This window comes from Gracilinanus agilis, chromosome 3 (assembly GCF_016433145.1).
Source record: "Gracilinanus agilis isolate LMUSP501 chromosome 3, AgileGrace, whole genome shotgun sequence".
In the NCBI taxonomy this organism is placed as follows: Eukaryota; Metazoa; Chordata; class Mammalia; order Didelphimorphia; family Didelphidae; genus Gracilinanus; species Gracilinanus agilis.
Window position 1 is genome coordinate 484,592,498 of NC_058132.1, and position 24,913 is coordinate 484,617,410.

The 24,913-nt window shown below is 35.7% G+C and overlaps 1 protein-coding gene across 1 annotated transcript in view; it reads left to right on the forward strand.

Annotated features, from left to right (window-relative positions):
• Nucleotides 1–24,913, forward strand: part of GABRB3 (gamma-aminobutyric acid type A receptor subunit beta3) — a 266,332-nt gene that overhangs the window by 178,959 nt on the left and 62,460 nt on the right. The window contains exon 4 of the mRNA XM_044669290.1: nucleotides 8,256–8,476. Within this exon, the coding sequence (XP_044525225.1) occupies nucleotides 8,256–8,476 (221 nt within the window). The remainder of the gene's footprint in view (nucleotides 1–8,255; nucleotides 8,477–24,913) is intronic.

Consider the following 24,913-nt stretch of genomic DNA (forward strand, 5'->3'; position numbering starts at 1 on the left):
TTCCCCAATGACTGTGGCCACTTAACCTCATCCTGGTGGTTCAGCCTTACTTCTAACTTGGGGTACAATACAGATAATTGGAAACATAAGGAGCAATGGATATGTAGCTCAGCTGGCTTAGCATTAGGCCAACAATGATGTTTGTTATACCCTGACCTCATATTACAATTACAATCGTCGGCCTCTTGTGTGTTCCTCATGAAAAGGATTCTACCTTGTACCCAGGCCCTGGAAAATGTGTTTCTGTCTAGTTTCTCTGTGTCTTAATTCCTTCCTTGGTAGCCTATCCATTATCTCAGTTCCTCTAGGATTGGGGACCTGCCTGGCTCTCTTCAGGAAAGGTGAGGTAGACATTAGAATATAGCTACAACAAAGTATTTGTTGTGAAAGTGTTGATGCCAATATTATGGTAAAACTTTGCAATGGGAGGAAAGGAGGTACAATTGTCCCAATGGTAATAAGTTTAACAGTGTGGTTACCATACCAGTGTATAATGGACCATTTTTTGGCTACTAGCCTAAGAACAAAAAGGCAGAAAATAAATGCATTTTTAACTTGAAGGAATATCAGAATAAAAAGAGGGCTAGAGATTTTTCTAAAACTGTAATAAAATTAAGATGAACCTACTCCTGAAGTATGACTCGATCCATGAGCTTTTACTGGATCCCAGTGTTTTTACCGGGACAAAATCACTTGCATAAGTTATCTTGCTCATCCTGAAACAAATGCCCATCCTTTTAACAGTTGTTTTCTTTTTCCATGATGTGTTACAAGGCTGAGCTTTATGGTCTCTAAACACTTAAAACTGTAAGTCAACCAAATGGCTAAATAGAATGACCCTTTTCAGTGTAAATAGACTGAAGTAAATTACCAGCAATGAATTGCACATATAAATCAATTCAACAAGTTATTTCTTAACCATTTATCTTCATTTTGTCTCTCCATTAGATTGTGAGTTCTTTGAGGTCAGAAAATAACCTTTATGTTTCTTTGTAAACCCAATGCTTAGCACTGTCCTAGCATAAGAGCAGGCACTTAAATACTTGTTGACTAACTGATGAAGCTCCAAGAATAAAAAGGCAAAAAATGAAAAGCAGTTTCTGTCCTCAAGGAACTTACAATATTTTGAGGAATATTAACATATAAATAGGTAAGTAAAAATATAAGGTGAAAGGAAGCATGGTGTAAAGGACAGAGAATCAGAGTTAAGAAGATCTAGGTTTAAATCCTATTCTTGCTATATGGAAACTAGAGGACCCTAGTCAAGTTATTTAAACTCTTAGTGATCCAGTCAACTCTCTAAGTAAGATTAGAAGGTATGGAAGACTTGTAGATTTGCATTGGTAGAGGGAATTCCTTACAGGGGAAGCCCCATACAAATGAAATAATAATAGACCTGACAATAAATAATATAGTATGTATTTTATTGTATATATAGAGACAGAGACAGACAGAGAGACAGAGAGAAGACACAGACAGAGAGACAGACTAGGGCCATCAGTAAAGTCATGAAAGAAATGCCATTTGAGAAAAGCTGAATAAAGCTAGAGATTCTAAAAAGGGATGGTAAAAAGGAATGGCATTCTGTGAACAGTTGTATGAGAATGAGATGGAATACCTGGTCAAGAGAACAGAGAAGTAGAACACCTTAGCTGGCCATTACAGAGTGCACGAAGGGGATTGTTCACATTATTATGCGAAGTATGTCTAGAAGCCAGATCATGAATGTACTCCATATATGAGATCATTACAGAGATTTATAACTAGAAAAGGAGGTAAATGTGAAGTGTGAATGTGAATAGGTGAAAATGTAATGAAAATGAAGGTGAACAGATGAACAACTCATACTGCTAGAGATAGGTCCCCAACATGCACAGGGTTTATACAGTCAATCAATAAACATTCATTAAGCACTTACTATATGCCAGGTATTCTAGTAGAGTTACAAAAAGAAGCAAGAGTTAGTCTTTGTTCTCAAGGGATTAACAATTTAATGGGGGAGAGAACAAACAAACTGTATACAAACCAGCTTTATACAGAATAAATAGGAGATAATTGACAGAAGGTGCTAGAATTGAGGGGAAAGACTTCTGAAATTTAGTTGAGACTTAAAGAATGCCAAAGAAGACAGTAGGTAGAGAAAATAGCATGTTGATAAAGGGGGATTTCCTTACCTGGACTACCATATAGTAATAAAATTATAACTCTAGTCCTTACCCAGTTCCCTAAATTAAATTGAAACCATAGACATGTGTATGAGTTTGGGGGATTCCAGTTCGTGAAAACATAAGAGAAGAGCTGTTAGATCCAGTTTGCTCTGGTGCTTAATAATGGTAACATTACAAGCTCTGTAAATAACGATAGGTTAGTAGAGGTTGGAAGTCGGCCTGTAATTGTTGTAAAGGGTTATTTCTTTATTGACTTCCTATATGGCTAGAAAAGGAAATGGTAAACCATTTCAGTATCTTTGCCAAGAAAACCCCAAATGGTGTTGAAAAGCTAAAAGAAAACTATCTCAGTCTGATCTTTTTAAAACTTTATTTAAAGAAAGAAAAAAAAATCCACCGGAGTTCCCCTAGACTGAAATTCACTAATTCTCCTGCTACTCTGAATCTCCTTCACTTCAAAGTTCCCTCTTAGACACTGGATTGGTCCTTATTTTGATCAATCTCCCACCTGGAAGTAGGGAGCGTGGTCTCCTCCAGGTTTGGTTCATTCACTATGCCAGGAAATGAGGGGGCGTGGTCCCCTCAGCATGGGATTGGTCCATTCAAGACCAATCCGGAAGTAAGGGGGCGGGACCCCTGGGGCACCCTGGGGAATGTAGTTTCCCCAGTCACAACACTTCGAAAACCCAGAGTCATGAAGAATTAAACACAACAGAAACAACTGCATAACAATAATGCGGAAATGAACCCTAACAGAGCCATAAGGAACAATTACTATACTTGGAGCTAGAAAAGTTTAGGTCGGGGTACAGGGATAGATCTTAAGAAGAAACCTACTAGTGATCAAGGCTCTGTAGAAAATGAGATAACATCATGTACACATTAATTGGAAACATGGAATACAGGTCAATTGACCCTGTTCATTTATCTTAGAAATTGTTCAACTATTCCCATTTCTTATTTTTCTGTGCATTCCATAACATTTCCTCTCTGTTTCATCTTCTTCACTTCATACAACTATATTTCCTATGAAATTAACTCATTTCAGAATTTTCCAATTACTGCAAGTGGTAGATTAGGATAAATTAGTTAATAATGAAGTGCAAAGTGATATTTTAATTTTAGTACCACAAGTAACTAGCAGCTCTGGCCTAATGATAGGCTGAGAGCTTCAATCTTTCTCTTTTTGACATCTAATTTCAAAGACTGGTGGCAAAAAATCTCAGAGAGAAACAGTTGTTATATCCCTAGAACTCTAGGGTGTGGATGAGTATTGTGGGAAGATAGAGAACATATTGTCCTTTTTTTAGATATTGGAAAAGATTATACAAGATCAGCCATCAAGATATTGGATCTATTTTAAAATGAATCTAATTTATTTTTTAAAAGAAAAACTAAATTGAGGTTAGTTATTAGAATCAGATTTCTTATTAATTCTCCCCTTTGATATTTAAAATGTAAATTATTAAATATAATATTTAATAATACTGTTTACTAATATTGTTCTTGTATTTCTTGTCTTAATATATGATCCTATGTTCTTCTGTGACCTCGTTGACAGGACTGTTGCAAAGATCAGGGCGGATAGCAACTTGTGACTTCTCATCCTGTGTGATTTTTGTCCATGCTTTTGGTCAGTCCTCCACAAGGATGCACTTGGTGTGTTCTATAGTGTACATTTCTTAAATTCTTACATTTCAGAAATACTAATAGTTCAAACAGGCTGTTTATGTTAATATATTTAACAGGAGAGAAAGGAAATGTTTTATGTATAAATCCATTTTTGTCAGGACATAATTTTGTTTATAGATTTGCAATGGTTCCCTACTGAATCAAATCTAAATTTAAGATATGGCTTTCAGTTCCTTCCATAATATGCCTCAATGTACCCATCTAAACTTAGAAGCATGGAATAATAGGAAGAATGCTCGTCTTTAATCAGAAGGCCTGGGATTGGAATCCTTAGTCTTTAACTTACAGGCTATAACTTGATGATCTGAGATCCTCTATATACTTGTTATTCAGTTGTTTTTCAGTTGTGTCCAACGCTTCATGACCTTATTTGGAGTTTTTTTGGCAAAGGTACTGGAGTGATTTGCTATTTCCTTTTCTAGCTCATTTTAAAAATGAGGAAACTGAAGCAAACATGGTTAAGTGACTTGTCCAGGGTAACACAGCTAGTAAGTATCTGATCCTAGACTCTGTAAGCCTTTTATTTTGGTTTGGGGGCTCAACATTATTTTTTGTTCATCCTTCAAGACTCTGCTCAACGGAAACAGAAGAAAAACAACAGCTTGACCACATGTGTCGATGGGCATATGATTGGGGATGTAGACTCTAAATGATCACCCTAGTGTAAATATCAATAATATGGAAATAGGTCTTGATCAGTGACATATGTAAAACCCAGTGGAATTTCTCAGTGCCTATGGGATGGGGATGGAAAGAGGGGAGGGAAAGAACATGAATCATGTAACCATAGAAAGATTTCCTAAATTAATCAATAAAATTAAATTTCAGAAAAAGACTGCTCAAAATAATTTTAAAATTTTAAATTAAAAAAAGATTCTGCTCCTCTATATACATATACATATATGATTTTCTCACATTCTTTATTGTTTCATGTGTTAATAAGAGCATGCTGTGTATTATTAACTAGCAAAGCTCTGAGCTACTTAAATGCACATTTCATATGTATTACCCTTTCTTTCTAATTCTGCCTTGTAGTGTTTTGGTTTTGTCCATAGTTATACTTTCACAGTTGTTTAGTCATTCAGTCACGTCTGATTGTTTGAGACCCCAGGGACCTTAGCACACCAGGCTCTTCTGTCTTCCACTATGTCTCAAATCTGCCCAAGTTCATGTTGGTTATTTTCATGAAACTGTTTATCCATCTCGTGCTCATCCTTCTCCTTCTGTGTTCAATTTCCCAACACAATGACCTTTTCAGACAATCTTGTCTTCTCATTATGTGATCAAAGTAATTAAGTTTTGGCTTCAATATCTGGCCCTCTGGTGAACAGTCAGAATTAATTTAAGTGTTAATTTATTGTTTTATTATTAATTATATATAATGTAATTATATATGATATATAATATATAAATAAAATATATAATAATTAATAATGTATTATTAATTTATTAATTTAATTATTGACTGATTTGATCTCCTTGCTGACCAAGGGATTGTCAAAAGTCTTCTCCAGCACCACAATTCAAAAGTATTGATTCTGCATCTCTCAGCTTTCCTTATAGTCCATCTGTCATAGCCATACATTGCTACTGAAAAAACATAGCTGGGGTAGCTAGGTGACTCACTGGATAGAGATACAGGCCTGGAGATGGGAGGTCCTGGGTTCAAATCATTATCTTAGACACTTCCTACCTGTATCACCCAAGGCAATTCATTTAGCCCCAATTGCTTAGCTCTTATTGCTCTTCTTCCTTAGAACCAATAGTTAGTATCAATTCTAAGACAGAAGTTAAGGTTTTAAAAAAAGAGAAAATATATAGCTTTAACTATAAGGAGCTTTTTCAGCAAGATGATGTCTCTGTCTTTTAGTATGCTGTCCAGATTTCCCATAGTTTTCCTTTTAAGGAGAAGAGTCTTAATTAATAGCTGCAGTCTATATCTGCAGTGATCTTTAAGCCCAAGAATATAAAATCTAACACTGGTTCCATTTTTTTCTTCCTCTATTTGTTAGGAAATGATGAGATCAATTGCCAAGATATTCATTGTTTTTTTTTCTGGTTTGTTTTTGTCAGTTACATAAGGAAATCCCAGTGTGGAAATGCCCTGTAGATGATATTATCAACTCTACTTTAACTCATAGTCTTAGAGAGTTGGCCCTGCACTAAGAAATTGAGTGACTTGCCCACGGTCACACAACTTTGGTGTCTCAGAGGCAGAACATCCTGACTTGAAAGCCAGTCTTCTATCCACTAGACCCCCACTGCCTCTCACATTAAGAATTCTTTTTTTAAAATTCCTTATGGTCAAGAACAATGCTGTTAGGCTTTATATGCACCTGGTTCTGTGATAAGAAGCAGATACTGAGAAGTTCAAGTGTTAAGGTTAATTATTTTTCATCCACAATCTGAGAAGTGGTTTTATCTCCTTTTGCTTTGTTTAAGCTCAAATCTTCAGTTGTGGCACTCAAAGTATTTTCTCACTTCATTATAATTTAGATGGAGTGTTGTATAAAGCAGCTGAAATTTAAATCCTGCCTCTGACCATGCTAATGGTGTGAACTTGAGCAAATTATTTCTGTTTCCTGAGCCTCAGTCTTCTCATGTGTAAAACTGCAAAAAATTAATAAATATAATAACTATATTATATAGTTTTGAGGAAGTAAGGGAAGCTTTAAAACCGTCAACAACATTGAGTTAATATGTGCTAAAGTTAAACGATGAATGGATTCTATTTTCCTTGTAGCTTGTCTTTGATCCCCCTTGCCTTGATTTTATTTAAAAAAAAAAAAACAACTATGGGGAGCAGCTGGATGGCTCAGTGGATTGAGAGCCAGGCCTAGAGGCAGGAGGTCCTAGGTTCAAATCTGGCCTCAGATACTTCCTAGCTGTGTGACCCTGGGCAAGTCACTTAACCCCCATTGCCTAGCCCTGTAACAAATAAAATTAATATAAAAGGATATATATATATAAAAGATATTAGGGTTTAAAAATCTATGTAAAAAAACTCAGTCAATGGTCTTATTCATGGAATTCTTCCTAAAGAACCCCAAAATCTTTCCTCTGGGAAGGTCCCCTTTGACCACACACAGCTGAATCTGGATGAGCATACACGTACTTCCTTCGGTTCAACCCTTTTGATCCCTACTTATAATGATGTAACCTGACTTTGGAACAACACAAATGCCATATGGGAAGACAGGCAGTAGAGTAACTCTTAGAAGATGGGAGAAATAGAGAGCATTAAAAGGAAAATCTCAGAGTAATGCATCAGATCATGATGTGTTTGGGGAAAGGGCTTATATTTATAGCTTCCACAGAAGAGTGAAAAAGATGAATGTATTTAAATTGAAGCAAGCGATTAGTCAGAAAAAATGTGTCTGACTTGGATAGTTGTTTAGGTCTAAGGGGACATTTTTAAGATCCTTCCCAGCTCTGTGATTTTACAATTATTTTCTAGTGTCTTTACATCCATATTCTAATTTTTCAAATGGTTATTTGTCTAGACTAATATTTATCTTTGTTAGACATAGGATTGGTACACCTGAGACATGTATTAAAAAACTAACATTGAGGAAATATCTGTTAATAAATTACACAATTAGTTTTTATCCATTAAGTTTTTTTTGTTTTTTCCTTAATTACAATTTTATAGACATTATTTTGGTATTTTATAATGATGTATAATAATAGTGATGTGTTTTACATCATCTTCCATCCATTTATTTCTTTTTTTATATTTTAATTTAAATTTTTCAGTTGACAAATACCAATTTTTTCTCTCTCCCATCTTGTCACACCCTCAAGTTGAAAGGAAAAATGAAACCTTTGTAATAATTACACATAGTCAAGCAAAATAAATCCCCAACATTTGCCTTGTCCAGAAAAATATGTCTCAAGTTGTAACTCTGTGTCAGGAAGCGGACAAGATGTTTCAGCAAGGGTCCTCTGGCATAGTAAATTATCATCGCATTGATCAGAGTTCTTAAGACTTTTGCAGTTTATTTTTTTATAATGTCCTTGTATAAAAGTTCTCCTGGTTCTAGTCATTTAACATCAAATCATACAAGTCTTCCCAAGTTTCTCTGAAACTGTTCCCTTCATATTTTTAGCATAACAATATTCCATTATATTCACATACCAAACTTTATTCAGCCATTGCTCAACTGATGGATATCTTCTTAGTTTCCAGGCCTTTGCCCCATCCAAAAGAACTGCTTCTAAACTTTTTCATACATTTGGATCCTTGTCCCTCTTTCTTCCCTCTTTCCTACATTCATTTTAAAATGTCATACTGTGCATTCACTGCAATGCTAATTTACCTTTAAAATAAAAACTTGGACAAATATGCTCTTAGTCAAAGACTAATGTAAGGTTTCTTTTTCCTTCCTATTTCAGGATTATACCTTGACCATGTATTTTCAGCAGTACTGGAGAGATAAGAGATTGGCCTATGCTGGGATCCCTCTGAACCTCACACTTGACAACCGAGTGGCTGATCAGCTGTGGGTCCCTGACACCTATTTTCTAAATGACAAGAAATCATTTGTGCATGGAGTGACAGTGAAAAACCGAATGATCCGCCTTCACCCTGATGGAACTGTGTTATATGGACTCAGGTCTGTCTGCCATTCCTTAAGATGGCTTCCTCACACTGATACTGTTCCCTTACACAAGGTTATCTTTTATGGGGGAGGTGAGAAAGAAATTTTCTGATAAATTGAGAAGTTTCCATTAAGCATATATATTAAAAATAGTTTTTATATAAATTTACAACTTTAAATATGCTATTTACTACCTCTAATAGTTACAGTGATTGAAAAATAGTGTCTTTAAGTTGCTCTCATTTATTCAAATTTCCCTACTAGGAGAATTATAATCTTTTTAGCCTGAGTTTCCATGGCATAAACTTTGAAGTCTCTCATTAACGTCCTTGCCCCGTTATTTCCCAAATCAATAGTTCTGTCATTGAAGAAAACAATCTGTAAGATTACTTAATGCTTCCTATAACAGGTTGATCTCTGAATTTCTATGTGAATAGCCAAGTTATTAGCTTTGTGAACAGACAATTTTTATGTTGGGGTTTTCCCCTTTCTTTACATTCTATAAATCTGTCAAAGGACAAAAATTAATCTGGGATAACCAGTTATTTGGAGGAGGAGATGAGGAAGAGACAGAACTCCTTTTATGACTAGAGTTCAGCACCATTTTGTAAATTAGAGACTGAATGAGTTTCCTGAGAATACTGTGTCTTGCTCATAAAGAGGCAAATAGTCTCAGATTCAGGATTTGAACTCAGGTTTTCCAATCCATCCCTCTATGCCATGTTGCCTTCCTAATCAATTGATATTACCTTCTGATGCCAATCTAGAACATTTTTAGTGAATCTTTCCAGACTTTTCTATTGATTGTGGTTTGAGATTAATTTTTCTTTTATAGATTTCCATAAAGGTGACTTTGATTTCTTTAAGTTAAAAATCTCCTCTGACGATTAATTGTGGTATACTTAAGTGTTATAATCAGACATAATTAGAGTTTCCTGTGAAAATCATCTTTAAAGTTTATAACTTCAGAACATTTGGCAAATCATTGTAGAGCTAAGAATTGATGTAGTCAATATGTGACCTCTATTAATGTTGATTATTATTATTAAAAATTAACCATGTGTTGGTATAAATGTTCATCTTCCCTTTGGAGAGGAAAAGACAATATAATTTCAATATTTTTACCTAGACTACCAGGGCCAATAATTGGAATTTCCTTATATAGAGATATGTAGAAAAGTCTGGTGGTAACTGAGCCATAATTATTATACAGTGTAGGATAGAAAGTACAATGAACTTGGAGTCAGTAGATATGGGTTCAGATCCTGGTTCTGACATTTACTACTTGTAGGATCTTTAATAAGACATTTAACTAGCACTTAGCACTATGCAGTAGGCATTTAATAATAATGTTTATTACATGAATCTTGCAGAAAGAGTTCTCCTCTTTATCTTGGAAGATATAGGCCAGATGATAGAATATATATGTGCTTTGGGAACTTTGCATATAATAAAAGCCCTCTAATATACATTCTTCCCTAAATGTGGACATGAAATTAACTTACAGGAAGGTAGATGAATCTAGTTTGCATTGCTTCTGTTGGTGGTTAGCCTAAATGAATCCATGGTCATACCAAATGGTTGCTATTTCTAGACTGGAACATAGTCTTTGTAACCTGGTTTTCTGATTGAGGCATCTACTCATTGTTCCTGGTTTATTGATAAACATTTCATTTTAATGTAAAATCAGCTGAAAAGCAAGGCCTTCCAGAACTAACTCTAATTTGAGCAGGCTTATTGATTCTCTAAGTTGGGAAGGTTTGTCCAGGAGCTGATTGAATGTTGTTGTTTCCTAAAATAAAGTGACCGTTTTTCAAAAACCATCTTGAGTGTACCATTAGCAACTTCCCTTTCTCTCCAAATAGCAAAATAGCAAAATTGTACTCTACCCCAAATGTTGACCTTGAACATATGGGTTACTGGTCTAGGCTAGTTCTTGGCTTACTCTTTGAAAGTTCCTAATTTGGAGGCTTCAGTGTACATAATAAGTGAGAGCTGGATGTGAGACAATGTTAAAGAAGAGGACCACCTTTTATAATTTCATAAGGCATATGCATTGTCTTCTGGTCACTATAATCATGGCATATCCCTGTTTTTAAAAGTTGGAAACCTTTAACTGATAGTGAGATGTTTTGTCCAGCAAAGCTATTAGTGCTTAATTTGAGGCAAGGAGAGGCACTTTTGAAGGCTTGCTCTACCTTGGTTATATAGTTTCTTTGGTGATAATTACTAAATTGTAATAGTCTAGTAACAAACAAAAAAATTTTACCCTGGGTCCAGCAAAAGATTTCAGACTATGGCTTATGAACAGATATTTTCATTGACACATTAACCATAATGAAATAAGGTCTCATTCTCCACAGAAAAGTTTTGTTTTTAATTGAGTGAATATAGGTTAATATATGAGAACATCAAAGCATTTCTTCTTACACTTACATTTGATCCTTTTATTTTAAAGAAAATTAGCTAAAATTTAGCTCTTTGAACCTTACTTACTATTTACATCATTGCTTCATCTTCTCTTTTATGGTATGAAGACATTTTTTGTTCCAAAAAGGTCACTACAATCTATGATCACCTTTTATTACAGGAATTTTTTATCTTTACTATTTTGTTAAGATAGTAATAAATATCTGAAAAAAAAACAGAAAAAATAGGATACCTTTGGGGTATGTAGTATATTTACAAGTAAGGGCTTTCAGAATCAACTACTTAATAATTCAATTTGCAATGATTGCCTGTAAGCTCCATGAACTGATACAGATCTTTTGCAGACATCAAGCACCCTTGACAATAGCACTATAGACCCTTGCTTAGAATCACATTCAGACCATGACAGTTTATCAATCATCTAAGAAACTCTGACATTTTCAACTTAAACCGCAAAGAAGAATCATCAGCACAGCCCAAATCATAGTCCTGTCCATGGTGCTCAGGAATTTAGGAATAGATTAAGGTGTCATACTAGTAGTTCATTACAGTAGAATTACAGAAGAGAAATGCTAGATGTTGATGTCATTATAGGAATTAAGGAGCACAAAAGTATATTCATTAAGTCTAAGCTGGGTCTGGAAGGTTATTTTTCATTCAGTTCTCTGGCAAAAGGAGATTGTTAATCAATATTTATTAAGTGCCTATTGTATGCCAGGCACTGTCATAGGGATATAAGTACCAAAATATGAAGAAAAAATCCCTATTTATCAAGAGTTTATTTGTTTTTACTTGAAATAATGTTACTAGTCCATTTTATATAGTGGAACTATAATTCTGAACCATTTTTAACATGTAGTTTTATTTATTTTCAGCTCCAAATTCTCCCTCCTACCTCCTCCTGCCCCAGACACTGAGAAAGCAGGAACAAAACTCATTGCAATTATGTATACCTGACTGAAAAAATTTCAGCATTAGTTTTTTCTAAGAGAAGAGAAAAGGAAAGAAAAGACAAAAAGAGTAAAGAATAAAAGTGCTTCGATATGTGCTGAGTTCACCATTTAGCTTGTATTCTATTAGAGAATTTACAGACATGTAAAATATATACACTGTAAATATAAAATTAATAAATCCAATTACATAAAAATAGTTAAATGTTAGGTACTTTGGAAAAAGGAAAGGAATAAGTGTATAAAGCCTTTTATGTGCCAGGTACTCTGTTAAGTATTTTTAAAATGTCTAATTGGATTATATGAGATAGGAGAAAGAACATTTGCAGTTAGAGAGATCAGTAAAGGCTTCATGCAGATGGTGCTTGAGTCATATCTTAAAGGAAGAGAGGGACTCTAGAATTCCTAGGAGGTAAGGAATAAGTACATCCAAAGATGGAAGAGAGCTAGTACAAAGTCACAGGACAGTATTAGATATGATGAATAAAGAAGCAAGTTTGCCTGCAAAGAAGAGTAAGAGAAAAAGAAGAATACTCCAATAAGTTTGGAAAAATAGTTTGAGGCCAGGAGTCTTAAAAGCTAAACAGAAGAGCTTGTATATTCCCCTAGAGGCAATAAGATGCCATTGGAGTTAGCTGAATAGGGGAGTTATGCAGTCAGATCTATGATTAAGGAAAATTACTTTGGCAGATTGTATAGGCTGGACCAAAGGTGTAAGAAACTCGAGACAGAGATCAATAGGAATTTGTTGCAATAATCTAGGTAAGAAGTGATTAAATGAGATTTAGTTTCTCTGCTGAAGTACACTTTGAGGGAAATGGTGCTCAATAAGTCCAGGGAATAAGAAATGAAGAACAAAGGGTTCATATTTGACTGTAAAAAGGAATTGATGTTGCCATAGGTTGTTTTTTTTAATATTCATGACACTCTTAGTCTTTATTTAGAATATTTTTCCATGGTTATGTGATTCATGATTCCCCCACCTTCCATCCCCTCTCCTGGAGCTGACAAGCAATTCCACTGGGTTATGAATGTATCATTGTTCAAAACCTATTTCCATGTTTTTGCAGTAGAGTGATCTTTTAACATTAAAACCCTAACCATATCCCTATCGTGATCGATCATATGTTTTTCTTCTGCATTTCTATTCCCACAGTTCTTTCTCTGCATGTGGATACTATCTTTCTCATAAGTTCCTCTGGATTGTCCTGGATCATTGCATTGTGCCATAATGTACCAGCCTCTGGGTACAATGTTCTCCTGGTTCTGCTCCTTTCACTCTGAATCAGTTTCTGGAGGTCTTTCCAGTTCACATGGAATTCCTCCAGTTCATAATTCCTTTCAGCACAACAATATTCCATCACCATCACATAACACAATTTGTTCATTCATTCCCCAATTGAAGGACATCCCCTCATTTTCCAATTTTTTGCCACTACAAAGAGCATGGCTATAATATTTTTGTACAAGTCTTTTTCTTTATTATCTCTCTGAGGTAAAAACCCAGCAGTGCTATGGCTGGGTCAAAGGGTAGTCATTCTTTTAAATCCCTTTGCTCATAGTTCCAAATTGCCCTCAATAATGGTTGGACCAATTCACAACTCCATCACCAATTCACAACTCCATCACCAATTCACAACTCCACCACCAGTGTATTGGTGTCCCAATTTTGCCACATTCCCTTCAACATCTATCACTTTCCTTTCTGTCATATTGGCCTATGTTATTATTTTTTAACAAACAATGCTGGTGTACCAATAAGGATGATTAATGATCAGATAGATTATGTTTTTGACATGAGTATCCATGAATTTCCTTAAGGACCAAACTCTGAAAAGATGCGATCTGGTGGGATAAAGATTTTTTTGTTTATATTAATCACAGTTTTGAGTGTAGAGGAAAGGTAGGATATTGACCTCACCAACCCTAAACACATCCTAATACTTTGTGGCATTTCCCAAGAGGATCTGAAAGTCCTGCTATCATGGTTAAAAAATGTAGTTTCAATTTCAGCAAAGTCTATTGATATCCAAATTCATATTTTTTTCATCCAGTTAGAATTGACTGGATAGAGGAGTTGCATATTATCAAAATCTTTCAGGACATCTTGGAATAAAGTCTCAAATGTATTCAGTAACATATTTATAGTCATATGTATCATAGTTCAGTAGCATGTCTGTCCTGCACAAATGATAATAATCAATTAGGAAGAATTTTTTCAAGCACCTATTATCTGTTACACACTGTGATAATACTAAATCAAATCAAGAAGCTTTTTTTTAATTTAACAACTAATATGTGCCATGTATGGTACCATGAGCTGGGATTAAAAGAAAGTTAAATATAACCCCTACTCTCAAGGAGCTCATAGTTTAATGAGAGAGATGAAATGAAAACAAACTATATATGCAGGATAAATTGTACATAATAACAGAGGTAAGGAAGTTGGATTAATGGAGGATTAGGAAAGACTTTTTGATGAAAGTGAAATTTAAGTGGGAACTCAAGCAATGCCAGGTTCTTTCTACCACAGTTGGTAGGAAAAACTCCAGTCAGAATTCAAGTAAATCATCTATATGCCTTGTAAATATTTCAGGGGGTAAAGGAAAAGAAGCTACAGAACCAGATATCTGCTTTTAAAGCCAAATTCACAGACTGGAGCTGAATGACCTGGGACAGCAGAGCCACTTTCTTCTCTTAGTTAGGATTGCCTTCAATTCTGTAACGGTGTTTGCAAAATCCATTTGTTCATGAAGAGGGATAAAGGGAGAGATTTAAACCTATGTAGATCATTGTTATAAATGGGTATCAATCAGTAATGCTCCTTAGCAGGATATCTAGAAGATGTCATCTAAGTAAGCCAAGTGATAGCCAATCAGAACTATTTCATTTAAAAGGATCTAGGAAGTATGGTCTGGAAACTATACAGTGTGGTGACTGCAGGGCCAGATTGGGTCTGAAACCAAAGGAAAGAAGAAGTGATGACAACATTCTGGGTTAATGGACCAAGAAGGCTCAATCCCTGAGAAAAATTGGAGTGTGTGGTATGGAGAGTTGATGTTTAATGATGTTAAGATATTCAGTCAAATCATCAAGAAATTGAAGTCCCTAAGGGGCAAAGGAAGTGAATTATACACAGGAAATAATGGATTAAAACCACCTAATTTGGTACTCAATGTTTCTTTCTGAAATGATTGAGTTGAATTGTTCCTGTGACCAAGTTAGATATTCTCAGTCACTTAGCCCTGGCTCTTCTGCCAGGAAGTGCTTGCACAGTTGTGAGCAGTGCTGTTATTTTCCCTGTTAAGGGTATATGGATCTGCCAGCCCTTCATTTTCAAAAATAGTATGACTCTCCATGTGTTAGTATTCTTAAGATTTTTTTCAACCATTCTATATGTTAAAATTGTTCCTTAGCTTATGACTATTGCTAGTTTTTTTTTTCCCTAGAATCAACCAATTTATCAAACAACAAATATTTATTAAGTACCTACTATTTTCCAGGCACTTTGATAAGCACCAGGCCTTATAAAAAGAAACAAAAGCAGTCCTTTTGGGTTAAGTCAGTAGTAAGAAGAAAGGACATCAGTTAATCAAAAAAAAAAAAAAGATCACATTATGTAGAGAATTCTAGGTGGGCTTCAAGGCTGTATTGTCATGAGAGAAAGGAAACTGTAGAGAAAATACGGTAATCAGCAGCTTTGGGCTTGAACCAGGAGGAAAGGTCACAGGAAAAATAATTCTAATTGGAAGAATCCTTAGTATTATGAACATATGCTGACATGAATACCTACCAATAATTACCAAAATATCATTTATAATCACTTAGGGAATGCTACATATATAGGATAGACAGTTTAGAAAAGCATTTTTAAAAGTTTGTATGATTCTTATGGATGGGAGTGGGCAGTGGCCACAGACCCTACAGACCCAACAACTGGGTTAGTGAATTTTTAGGTTAAGATGGTGAAGTAATGGCAAAGTGCTATATAAATGTGTATTTCTAGGGTATAGTTATTACTATTGTGCAAACTTGATTGTGAAACTTGGGAGAAGAAAAACAGAGTGGTGTAAACAAATGGATTCTTCCCCAAGCCCTCTAAGTTGGTGATGGTGAAGATGGTGAAATAAGAAACCCTAAGAACCTATCAACAACATCCAAATGACTACAGAAGAACAAAAATGCTTCAAAATGAAAACTGGAGTGGTAGAAGCAACAGAAGAAGGGGTAAAGCAGTGCTCTGGCCCAGAACAACGTGGAAAGATAGGAAAGAGGACTCATCTCACTGGTTATAAGAAGAAAATGCTGAACAAGACTTGGCAGAACTCGGACATGATATAGCATGAGCGGCAGGGGAAAGAGCACCACTGACTCAATCCAGCCTTAGCAGAGGAAGAGCAGAAACCAACATAAAACCAACATGGTCTAAACTCAGCGAGATTGGGCAATACTAACTCCAAACAGTTGAACTGAACAACTACAAACTTCCACACAGCAGGCCAACCAGGGCACCTCTGCAAAGTGCTCAGTCTGAGAGTGAGAGGACAGCTGAACCAATTCCAAGCACAATATAAGCACAGAACAGTATTTCCTCCACCCTAGGAAGAGAGAAAAGTTTCAGGATATAGACAAAATCAAAGGGAAAAATTACACCCAAATGAGCAAAAGACAGAGAAAAAACCCAGTGCTAGCAAAATATCTCAACAACAGAAATGATCAAAATACAAGCTCAGAAAAGGCCAGTAAAACAAAAATGAAAACATGTGAATCCCCAAACAAAAAGAGAAAGAATGCCACACCCAAAATGAACCCCTAGAAATGTTCCCCCAAATGAAAGAAAAACAAATAATATAAAAGAAAATGATAAAAAAAATCAATAGCTTAGAACAAAAACTTACTGAAGAAAATAGAATTCTAAAAAGGGGAAATATATTACCTCTAATAGGAAAAGACTCCCTAATAATGAAAGGACAAAACCTCAAAGAAGAAAATGTTTCCCTAAATATTAGAATTAAACAAATAAAAGCTAACACTTTCATGAGACAGAGGGGAGCTATAAAACAAATTCAAAATAACAACAAAAAAAACAGAAGAAAATTTGAAATCTCTCCCTGGAAAAACAACTGACATGAAAACTATATACAGGATAAGAGGATAAGTAATCTAAGAATCATTGAATTGCCTGAAAGCTCTGATCAAAAAAAGAACGTGGACATCATCAGATGACCTGATGTTCTTGAATAAGAGGGGAAAAGACAAATTGAAATAATCCATTGATCACCTCCTGAAAGAAATCCAAAATTTTAAAATCCCAAGTCCAATATAGACAAATTTAGAACTCCCAGACTAAGGAGAAGATACTACAAGCTACTAGGGAGGAAAAAGTTCAAATATTGTGGAACCACAATCAGAATTATACAAGACCTGGCAGCTTCTACATTAAAGGATTAGAAGGCATGAAATATGAAATTCCACAAGGCAAAGATCTAGGTCTACAACCAAAATAACTTACCTATCCATGCCCGGACTTCTTTTATTTCATTAATAATATTTAATGAAATAAAAGAAGTCTAGGCATTCCTGGTAAAATGGTCAATACTAAAAATAAAATTCCATGATGAAATTTGACACTCAAAAAAAGTATAAAAAGGCAAACAGGAAAAATTGAAAGGAGTCAAACTAATCACATAGCTGAATGGGAAAGTGGTGATTAGGATACTTGAGATTTCTGTTGTACAAGAAAAACCTAAAGTACTTAATATATTTAAAATAATCAAGAGAACTTATACCATATTGACTGCCTTCTTGGAGTGGGGGGTCGGGCTTAGAGGGAGGGAGAAACCTTGGATTGAAAATGTCAGAAAAGCAATATTTTAAAATTGTGTTGACATGCAATCTGGAAAAAATTAAAATTTATTATTGATTGTTCTTATGGGCAAGGTGAAAATATGGGCTAAATCAATCAATGAATAAGCTTTTATTAAGCACTTACTATGTTTTAGGAAATGCACTAAGTTCTGTGGATACATTTTTTAGATACTTCTTCCCTGAAGGGATTTATATTCTAATGACATTTATGTACATAAATAGGTGCATAAACTATCCAAAAACTAGATGGAAGTTACTTTAGCAGGAGCATCACTAGTTACTGGGGGACTAGGCAAGACCACTCAGAAGTCACTGGAGATAACTCTTGAAAGAAACCACACATTCTGATATGAAGGTAACTTGGGAGCATTATGGAAGAATGAGACAGCCAGACATGGAGACATGAAATGGGGAACTGTATGCAAGGAAAACATATATGAAAGGTGAGCTGATGTTCAATTATATCAAGTTTTAGCTATCTGAGGTAGATCTTGGATCATATTCTTTATAGAGTTGCTCAAACAAGAGATAATGAGGACCTGAAATAGGTTTGTATCTGTTTGTATGTACAAAAAGGGTCATAATTTCAGGATGCCATAGAGATAGAGATTACGAGATTTGCCAAATGATATAATTTGTCAATTGTATTTGTCGATTTGTCAATATGTGGGCTGAGTGAAAGTAGAACACAACACTGACACAAAACTTGCAAACCTAGATGATTAAAAGGATTGTTCTGCCCTTAATAGTAATAGAGAAGCTGGAAAAGCTTTGGGGAAAAGGATAATGATTTCTATTTAGATTTAGGTTTATGTGCTTTTGCAGTGTATAGTTCAAAATATCCCATGTAGTTGGCGATATAGGAGTGGAGCAGAGAAAATAGTCTGGAGCAGATAAATAAAAATGGGAGTTACCAAAATAGTGATGATCATTGAATCATGACTACTACTGAGATCACTAAGTGAAAAATTGAAAGGAAGGAAGCCCAAGGCAGGGTCTTGGAAGACTTCCATTATGAATGGGTGAGACAAGGATGAAGATTAGCAAAAGAGACTAAGAAAGAGCAGTCAGAGAGTAGGAGGAGAACCAAAATCTTGAAAGCAGTATCTGAAAAACCAGAGAAGAAAAAATCCAGGAGGAGTAAGTAGTCAACAAAGGCCAGTGCTTTGGAAGGCTGAAGAAGGATAAGCCTAAGAAAAGAACACTAGGTTAGGCATTGAAGAGATGACTGGTAGCAGTTAGGTAGATATGAAAGTGATTAAATTCCTGGCACAAAAAATACACATCGACATACCAAGTTCAACCTGCAATGATGTCTCTAGGAGAATATGCATCAGATCTTGTACTAATTAACATTTTATTAGAAATTTGTATAGTCACACTTATAAGAATTGCACATAGCCCAAAACTGGAGAAGATAACTAACATGTTGGATAACAGATTGAGCTTAATTCAAAGATACTAAAAGATTAGAATTATAGGTCACAGCCAAAAGGAAATATTTGATAAAAGAAAAAGCAAAGTTTTGTATTTGGGCTCAAAAATTCGACCTTAAAAATACAAAATAAATAACTAAATGATGATGAATATGAAGATCTGTCTGTTTTAGCATCTTCCAAGTTCAATGATAAGTAGTAAACAGTGACATGACAATCAGACAATTTGGACTTATGATGAATCAATGGAGGCGTAATGTCCAAAATGAGGGAAGTAATGGCTGGGCTGGACTCTGCTCTGATTAACCTATATCCAAAGCAGCATGGCTAATTTTTGGTGCTTTATTGTTGGAGGAAATTGATAGGCTAGACAGCAACTAGAGAAGAATATAAATGATTAATTTCCTCCCATTAGACTATAGGCTCACTGAAGGCAGGAACTGCATTATTTTTTCCCCTCTTTATCCTTAGTGTCTAGCAATAATAAATGTTTAATGATTCTTTTTAATTGAAGTAGAACACCAAGGTGACAGTAAAATGACTTGAGAAGTCATGTCTCACTGGAAGAGCCATATGTCTCTCATGTGATGAGAAATTATTTGAACTCAGTTTCTTCTGATTCCAGGTTCAATATTTTATCTACTTTGCCACCTAGATACTTAGAGGGAAGGCAGATAAAACTTACTCTTTTTTCCCCAGAGAGAAGAACTAGAGGCAGTGAATAAAAGTTGCAGAGAGTCATATTGGTTCAATGTATAGCAAACCTTTTTATCAATTAGAGATGAGCAGCCTCAATAAAGGGTGGGCTTCTCTTGACTTGAATTCCTCTATAGAGCCTGTATGATCACATGATGGGATTATTATTGTAAGAATGGGATTCGTGCAAGGGGGATGGGACAGAAGGAGCCAGAGAAGGAGTGACTGACAGTTGGTGACAGTTGAGACCAGAGAGGATTCTGGGAAAAGCTCTGGAGAAAGGAGGAGGAGGAAAAGGGTTCTGAAGGAGGACATCCCAGCTCAGATCCAGTCCTGAGGGCTTCCTGAGGATCTTTCTTTGGATATTGATACCCTGATTCTCTGGTCAAAGGCATCCCATAGCTTCTCACCCATCAAGACTTCAACTGTCGAGTTAGCTAAGTTTTTGGACTCCATTTTGGGAGTGATCTCTTAATCTCCTTCACCCATTACCCAACCTTGCTGAGAGTCCCCCTTTCAGTCAAAACTTCCAATTATAGAAAAGGATAAAAATAGAAAACTAGAAATAGAAACAGAAGGAGAAGGGGCGGAGGAAGAAGCTTAGGAGTGGGAGCCATTAAGGTTCCCAACTAAGCAATGGAATCCATAGAAATAGAGAAGAGGGCACCTCCAAATCCCTCTGCCCTTCACCCTTTTCCCCAACCCCTAAATTGTGAATAATAAAAGTCATTCATTAGTCAGATAGCATTCCAGAGTGCCTGAGAGACAACAAGGGAGGAGAGAATCACAGCTTGGTCTGGCTGCCTCCATCTTGAAGCCAGACCACCCACTTAAAAGTTGACTGACCTCAGGGGAGGCTTGTGTAAACTCCATCCTCATTCAGAATCGTATTGGAGTGCCCCATACCTCATCTTTTAGGAAAGCCTTGCCCCCAACTCCTATGGGGCAGCACGGCCATCTAGGTCACCCAGTTTTGGGGTGACTCCCCCTCAAAGTCTCCCAGTGTATATTAGGCACGAAGGGAGAGCTAGAAGAGAGTCTCACCCCACATAGACTCTCTCTATCTCCCCTCTATCAAACATTAGTTGCTGGCTCCCTCTTTATTATTACATTGTCAAGATGATTTCTACTGAGGTGTTGATTAGACCCAGTGGCTACTAAGAACCATTCTGACTCTGATAATTCTGTGAATAATTTTAATATAATGCATGTATTTGGTAAACTTTTGATTCATTTATTTCAGAAGAGGTCACCCTACCTCTAAATTCTATGTACTAGGTTCTGATGCACTGATTTCTCAGCCACCCAGAGCTATGTCCTATTCTGTGAATTTGTCAAGTTATTTTTTTTACCTTGTCTCTGATTTTATTAATCCAAACTAATCCCTTACAGCAGTGGTATTAAACTCAAATAGAAACAAGGGTCACTAATCTATACATAAGGATCCCTGTAGGCTGAACACTGATTTAGTTTTAAAATGTAATGTTAGGTGGCAACTGGGTAGCTTAGCTAAAGGATTGAAATCCACGCCTGGGGATGGAAAATCCTAGGTTCAAATCTGGCAACAGACATTTCCTAGCTTCAAAATCAAGTTAACCATCCAAAAAAAAAATAAATATATATATATTGAACCAACCTTAATTCTATCTTCCCTGCTTTAGCCAATCATTGCATCATTGAAAATTGTGTTTCTAACACAAGAAAACCAATGGTGGCTTTCATTTAGGTATTGATAATGAATGGAGGATGATAATATGACTGTGGATCTAGTTTTCCTAGTACAGGATGATTACCTCAGATTTGTTCTAGCTAAATGATGTTCCATAGCACTCTGATGAGACTGCCAAATAGTTGATTAGTTGTTCACTGAACCTAGGACCCTAGATTGTTTGAGTTGTGAGAAACCCTAAAGATTATACGGTCTAGAAATTCAGTGACTTGCTGAAGGACATTCAAATAGTCAGTTATGCAGCTATGATTAGAATCTCTTGATTCCCAGGAAAGCATTCTTTCTACTATGTTATACAGATACTTAGGTATATACGAGAATGTGCAAATTATTGTCATAAAAATTGATTCTGAAACTTTTTTTGGTTTTTAGAATTAACCTTGTAGCCTGAACGTCTAGGAACTTGATCTAATATGAGCATCCCCATTTTCCTGAATCTAATGATAGAGATGGGATCTGTGATTTCATTGATATTAGGAAATCTCATATCAAGATATTCCCTCTAATAAAAGATATCAGCACTTTCTCTGCAACCTATAATATTAGTGTTATCTAGATTAGTGTTATCAAATTCACAAAGAAACAGGAACCACCAAACCATACATAAGGATCCCTAAAAGCTGCATATTGACTTAGAAACCCACATCTTTCCATTGTCTATGTTCTATTGTATTTTTATTTTGTTAAATTTTCCCATTTACATTGTAATCTGTCTAAAACTACACTAGAGGCAGCTAGATGGCTCGGTGGATAGAACACTCATCTTAGAGTCAAGAAGATCAGAGTTCAAAACCACCTTAAGACACTTACTAGACGTGTGATCCTGAGCAAAGTTCTTAATCTTTGTTTGCCTTGAACACAGTAAGATGGCTCAGTGGATAAAGTTCTGGGTATGGAGTCAATTAAAATCCAGCCTTAGACATTTACTAGTTATATGACTCTAGATAAGTCATTTAACTTTTGTTTGCCTTAATCCACTGGAGAAGAAATGGAAGACCATTCCAGGATTTTTGTCAAGAAAACCTTATGTACAGTATTGGCAAGCTATGGTCCATGGGATCATAAAGAATCAGACACAGCTAGATGATTAAACAATAATAAGGTCACACTGGAAAACATTGCAGGCTATGACCCAATGACTACATCAGTGCCACCTCTGTCCTAGAAAGATCACTAAGAGGTTAAGTTATTTACCTACAATCACCCATACAATATATATATCAGAGATGGGTCCCTAACCCAGCTCTTCTTGACTCTAAAGCAGTTCTCTAACTACTACACCATGTCTATTTGAGTATAGGTCCTTAGAATAAATAAATGGATAAAATGAAGCTATTCCATGAACCTATTTCACTCTATGAGTAATGGAGAATGTAGCAAAAATAATAACTCGTATTTATATAGTGCTTTAACATTTATAGGATGCTTTTCCTATAATTCTGTGAATTAGTTGGTATAAGTATTATTCTCTGGCAGAATGTAAGCTCCTAAAGAAAATAACTGTATTTTTTAAAAAAAATTTGTGTCCATAGGTGCCTAGTACAGTGCTTAATAAACAATGGGCACTTAATAAATTTTTATTGATTAGAATATTGACTTTTACCTTGCACATGATGAAGATATCCTGAGATTATTCTATATCCTTTAATTTCCCTTTCTTAAAGAAAATAGCTAAAGTCAATTTTCTCACTAAAGTCAGTGAACTTTACAAACCAGACTGTCTTTGGCGTTGCACTTTGAGGAGTTGGGTTTGAACATAGGCAGTGGTCCCACTTTATCAGTGTTTCGGTCCTTGAGATGAGGAGGTGGGGAAGAAACATTGTCTAGACTAAGAAATACCAAGTGAGTTACCTTAGCTGGACATATATAGACATAGAGAGATAGTTCTCACTTTACTTAAATTCCCATGACACAAATTCAGCTTCTGGGAGATGGCCAGCAGGACCACAAGTTGGCACAGGCTTCCTCTCTGGCCCCAATAGGTGGCAGCAAGAGCAACAACAGAACTGATGCACCCCTTGCCCTGAGGGACCCTTTCAAGGGAGAGAAAGGTTTTCAAATGATCCACTCATGTTAGCTAAGAACTGACTAAATATACTTAAACACACACATATGTGTGTATTTGTCTGTATACATACACACGTATGTGTTTATGTGTGTATATATGTATATATTTCATTGTATGCTTTGCAAATCATTGCATTTCTTATTAGTTGTTTTTTTCTACTATCCTCTGAAACAGTAAATTAATATAAGTATTCTTCAGCACAAAGTCATCTCCTTCAGTCAGTTTTATATATATACATATGCATTTTTGTTTTTTCTTTTCTTGAAAAATCTACCAAATTGACTTAATAGTCAGCATGTTCCCCATGGCTTCTTCAACCTGAATAATAAATACTTAGTTTAGAACTCTGCAATATGAACCATTTGGCTCCAGCATCTGTGCTCCTGGCCAGTTGGCACACAATACCAAGAAGTACTAGAAACCTCTTAGGCCAGGTGGACAGGGCATTTGGGGAAGCAGTAACAGAAATGATTTTGTTACTATTTTGGTGATGCCTAAAGGTTACTTTTGTTTACTTTTTCTGATGGTGTCATTTGCTATAATTTTATGTCATGACAATTGGCAAATCCATTGCTCTAGAAGTTCTATAAGAGGCATATAGTATTGGAGTTAGAGTCAAAAGACCTGGTGTCCAAGCCTACCTCAGAGGCACGAAGTTGTGTGACTGTGGGCAAGTCATTTAAACTCATTTTACTCATCTGAAAAATTAAGGAAATTTGGCTTGGTCACCTTTTCAGTATCGACTCACATCTGTGAGATACCTCTTCAAGGCTCCCCCTGGAACCCTGATGCTGTATAGAGTCCAAGGGAAAAAACTTCAGGTCACATAGTTAGTCCTCCTTGTTGAAAATTAAGGAAGAATGACATCAATGTTCCAAAAAGTACTGGGAAAGGTTTACTCCAGTCTAGTGGGAAAAGCATTGGGTTTGGAATATTGTTTTCTGTTTAGAGGGTCTAGCTGTTTGGCTAATTTTTTTTTCCTTTTCAATCTTAGTTTTAATTGATATCTTTTATTTTTACATTATTTTCAGTTCCAAAGATTAAGAAAAAAGGCAATTCAGCAAAACTAGTCAATACAGCGAAGAGGTTCATTTTCTGATTTCTTCTTGAGGGGCAAGCTTGGGTGCTATTCATTACACAAAGATGAGGGTAATTTTTTGGAACACATTTTTTTGGACAAGCCCAGGTGTGGTGGTATATACTTATAATTTCTAGGATTTGGAGAGATTCAGGCTGCTGCATAGCTTTAGTTTGGGAGTTCTACACTATACTGTG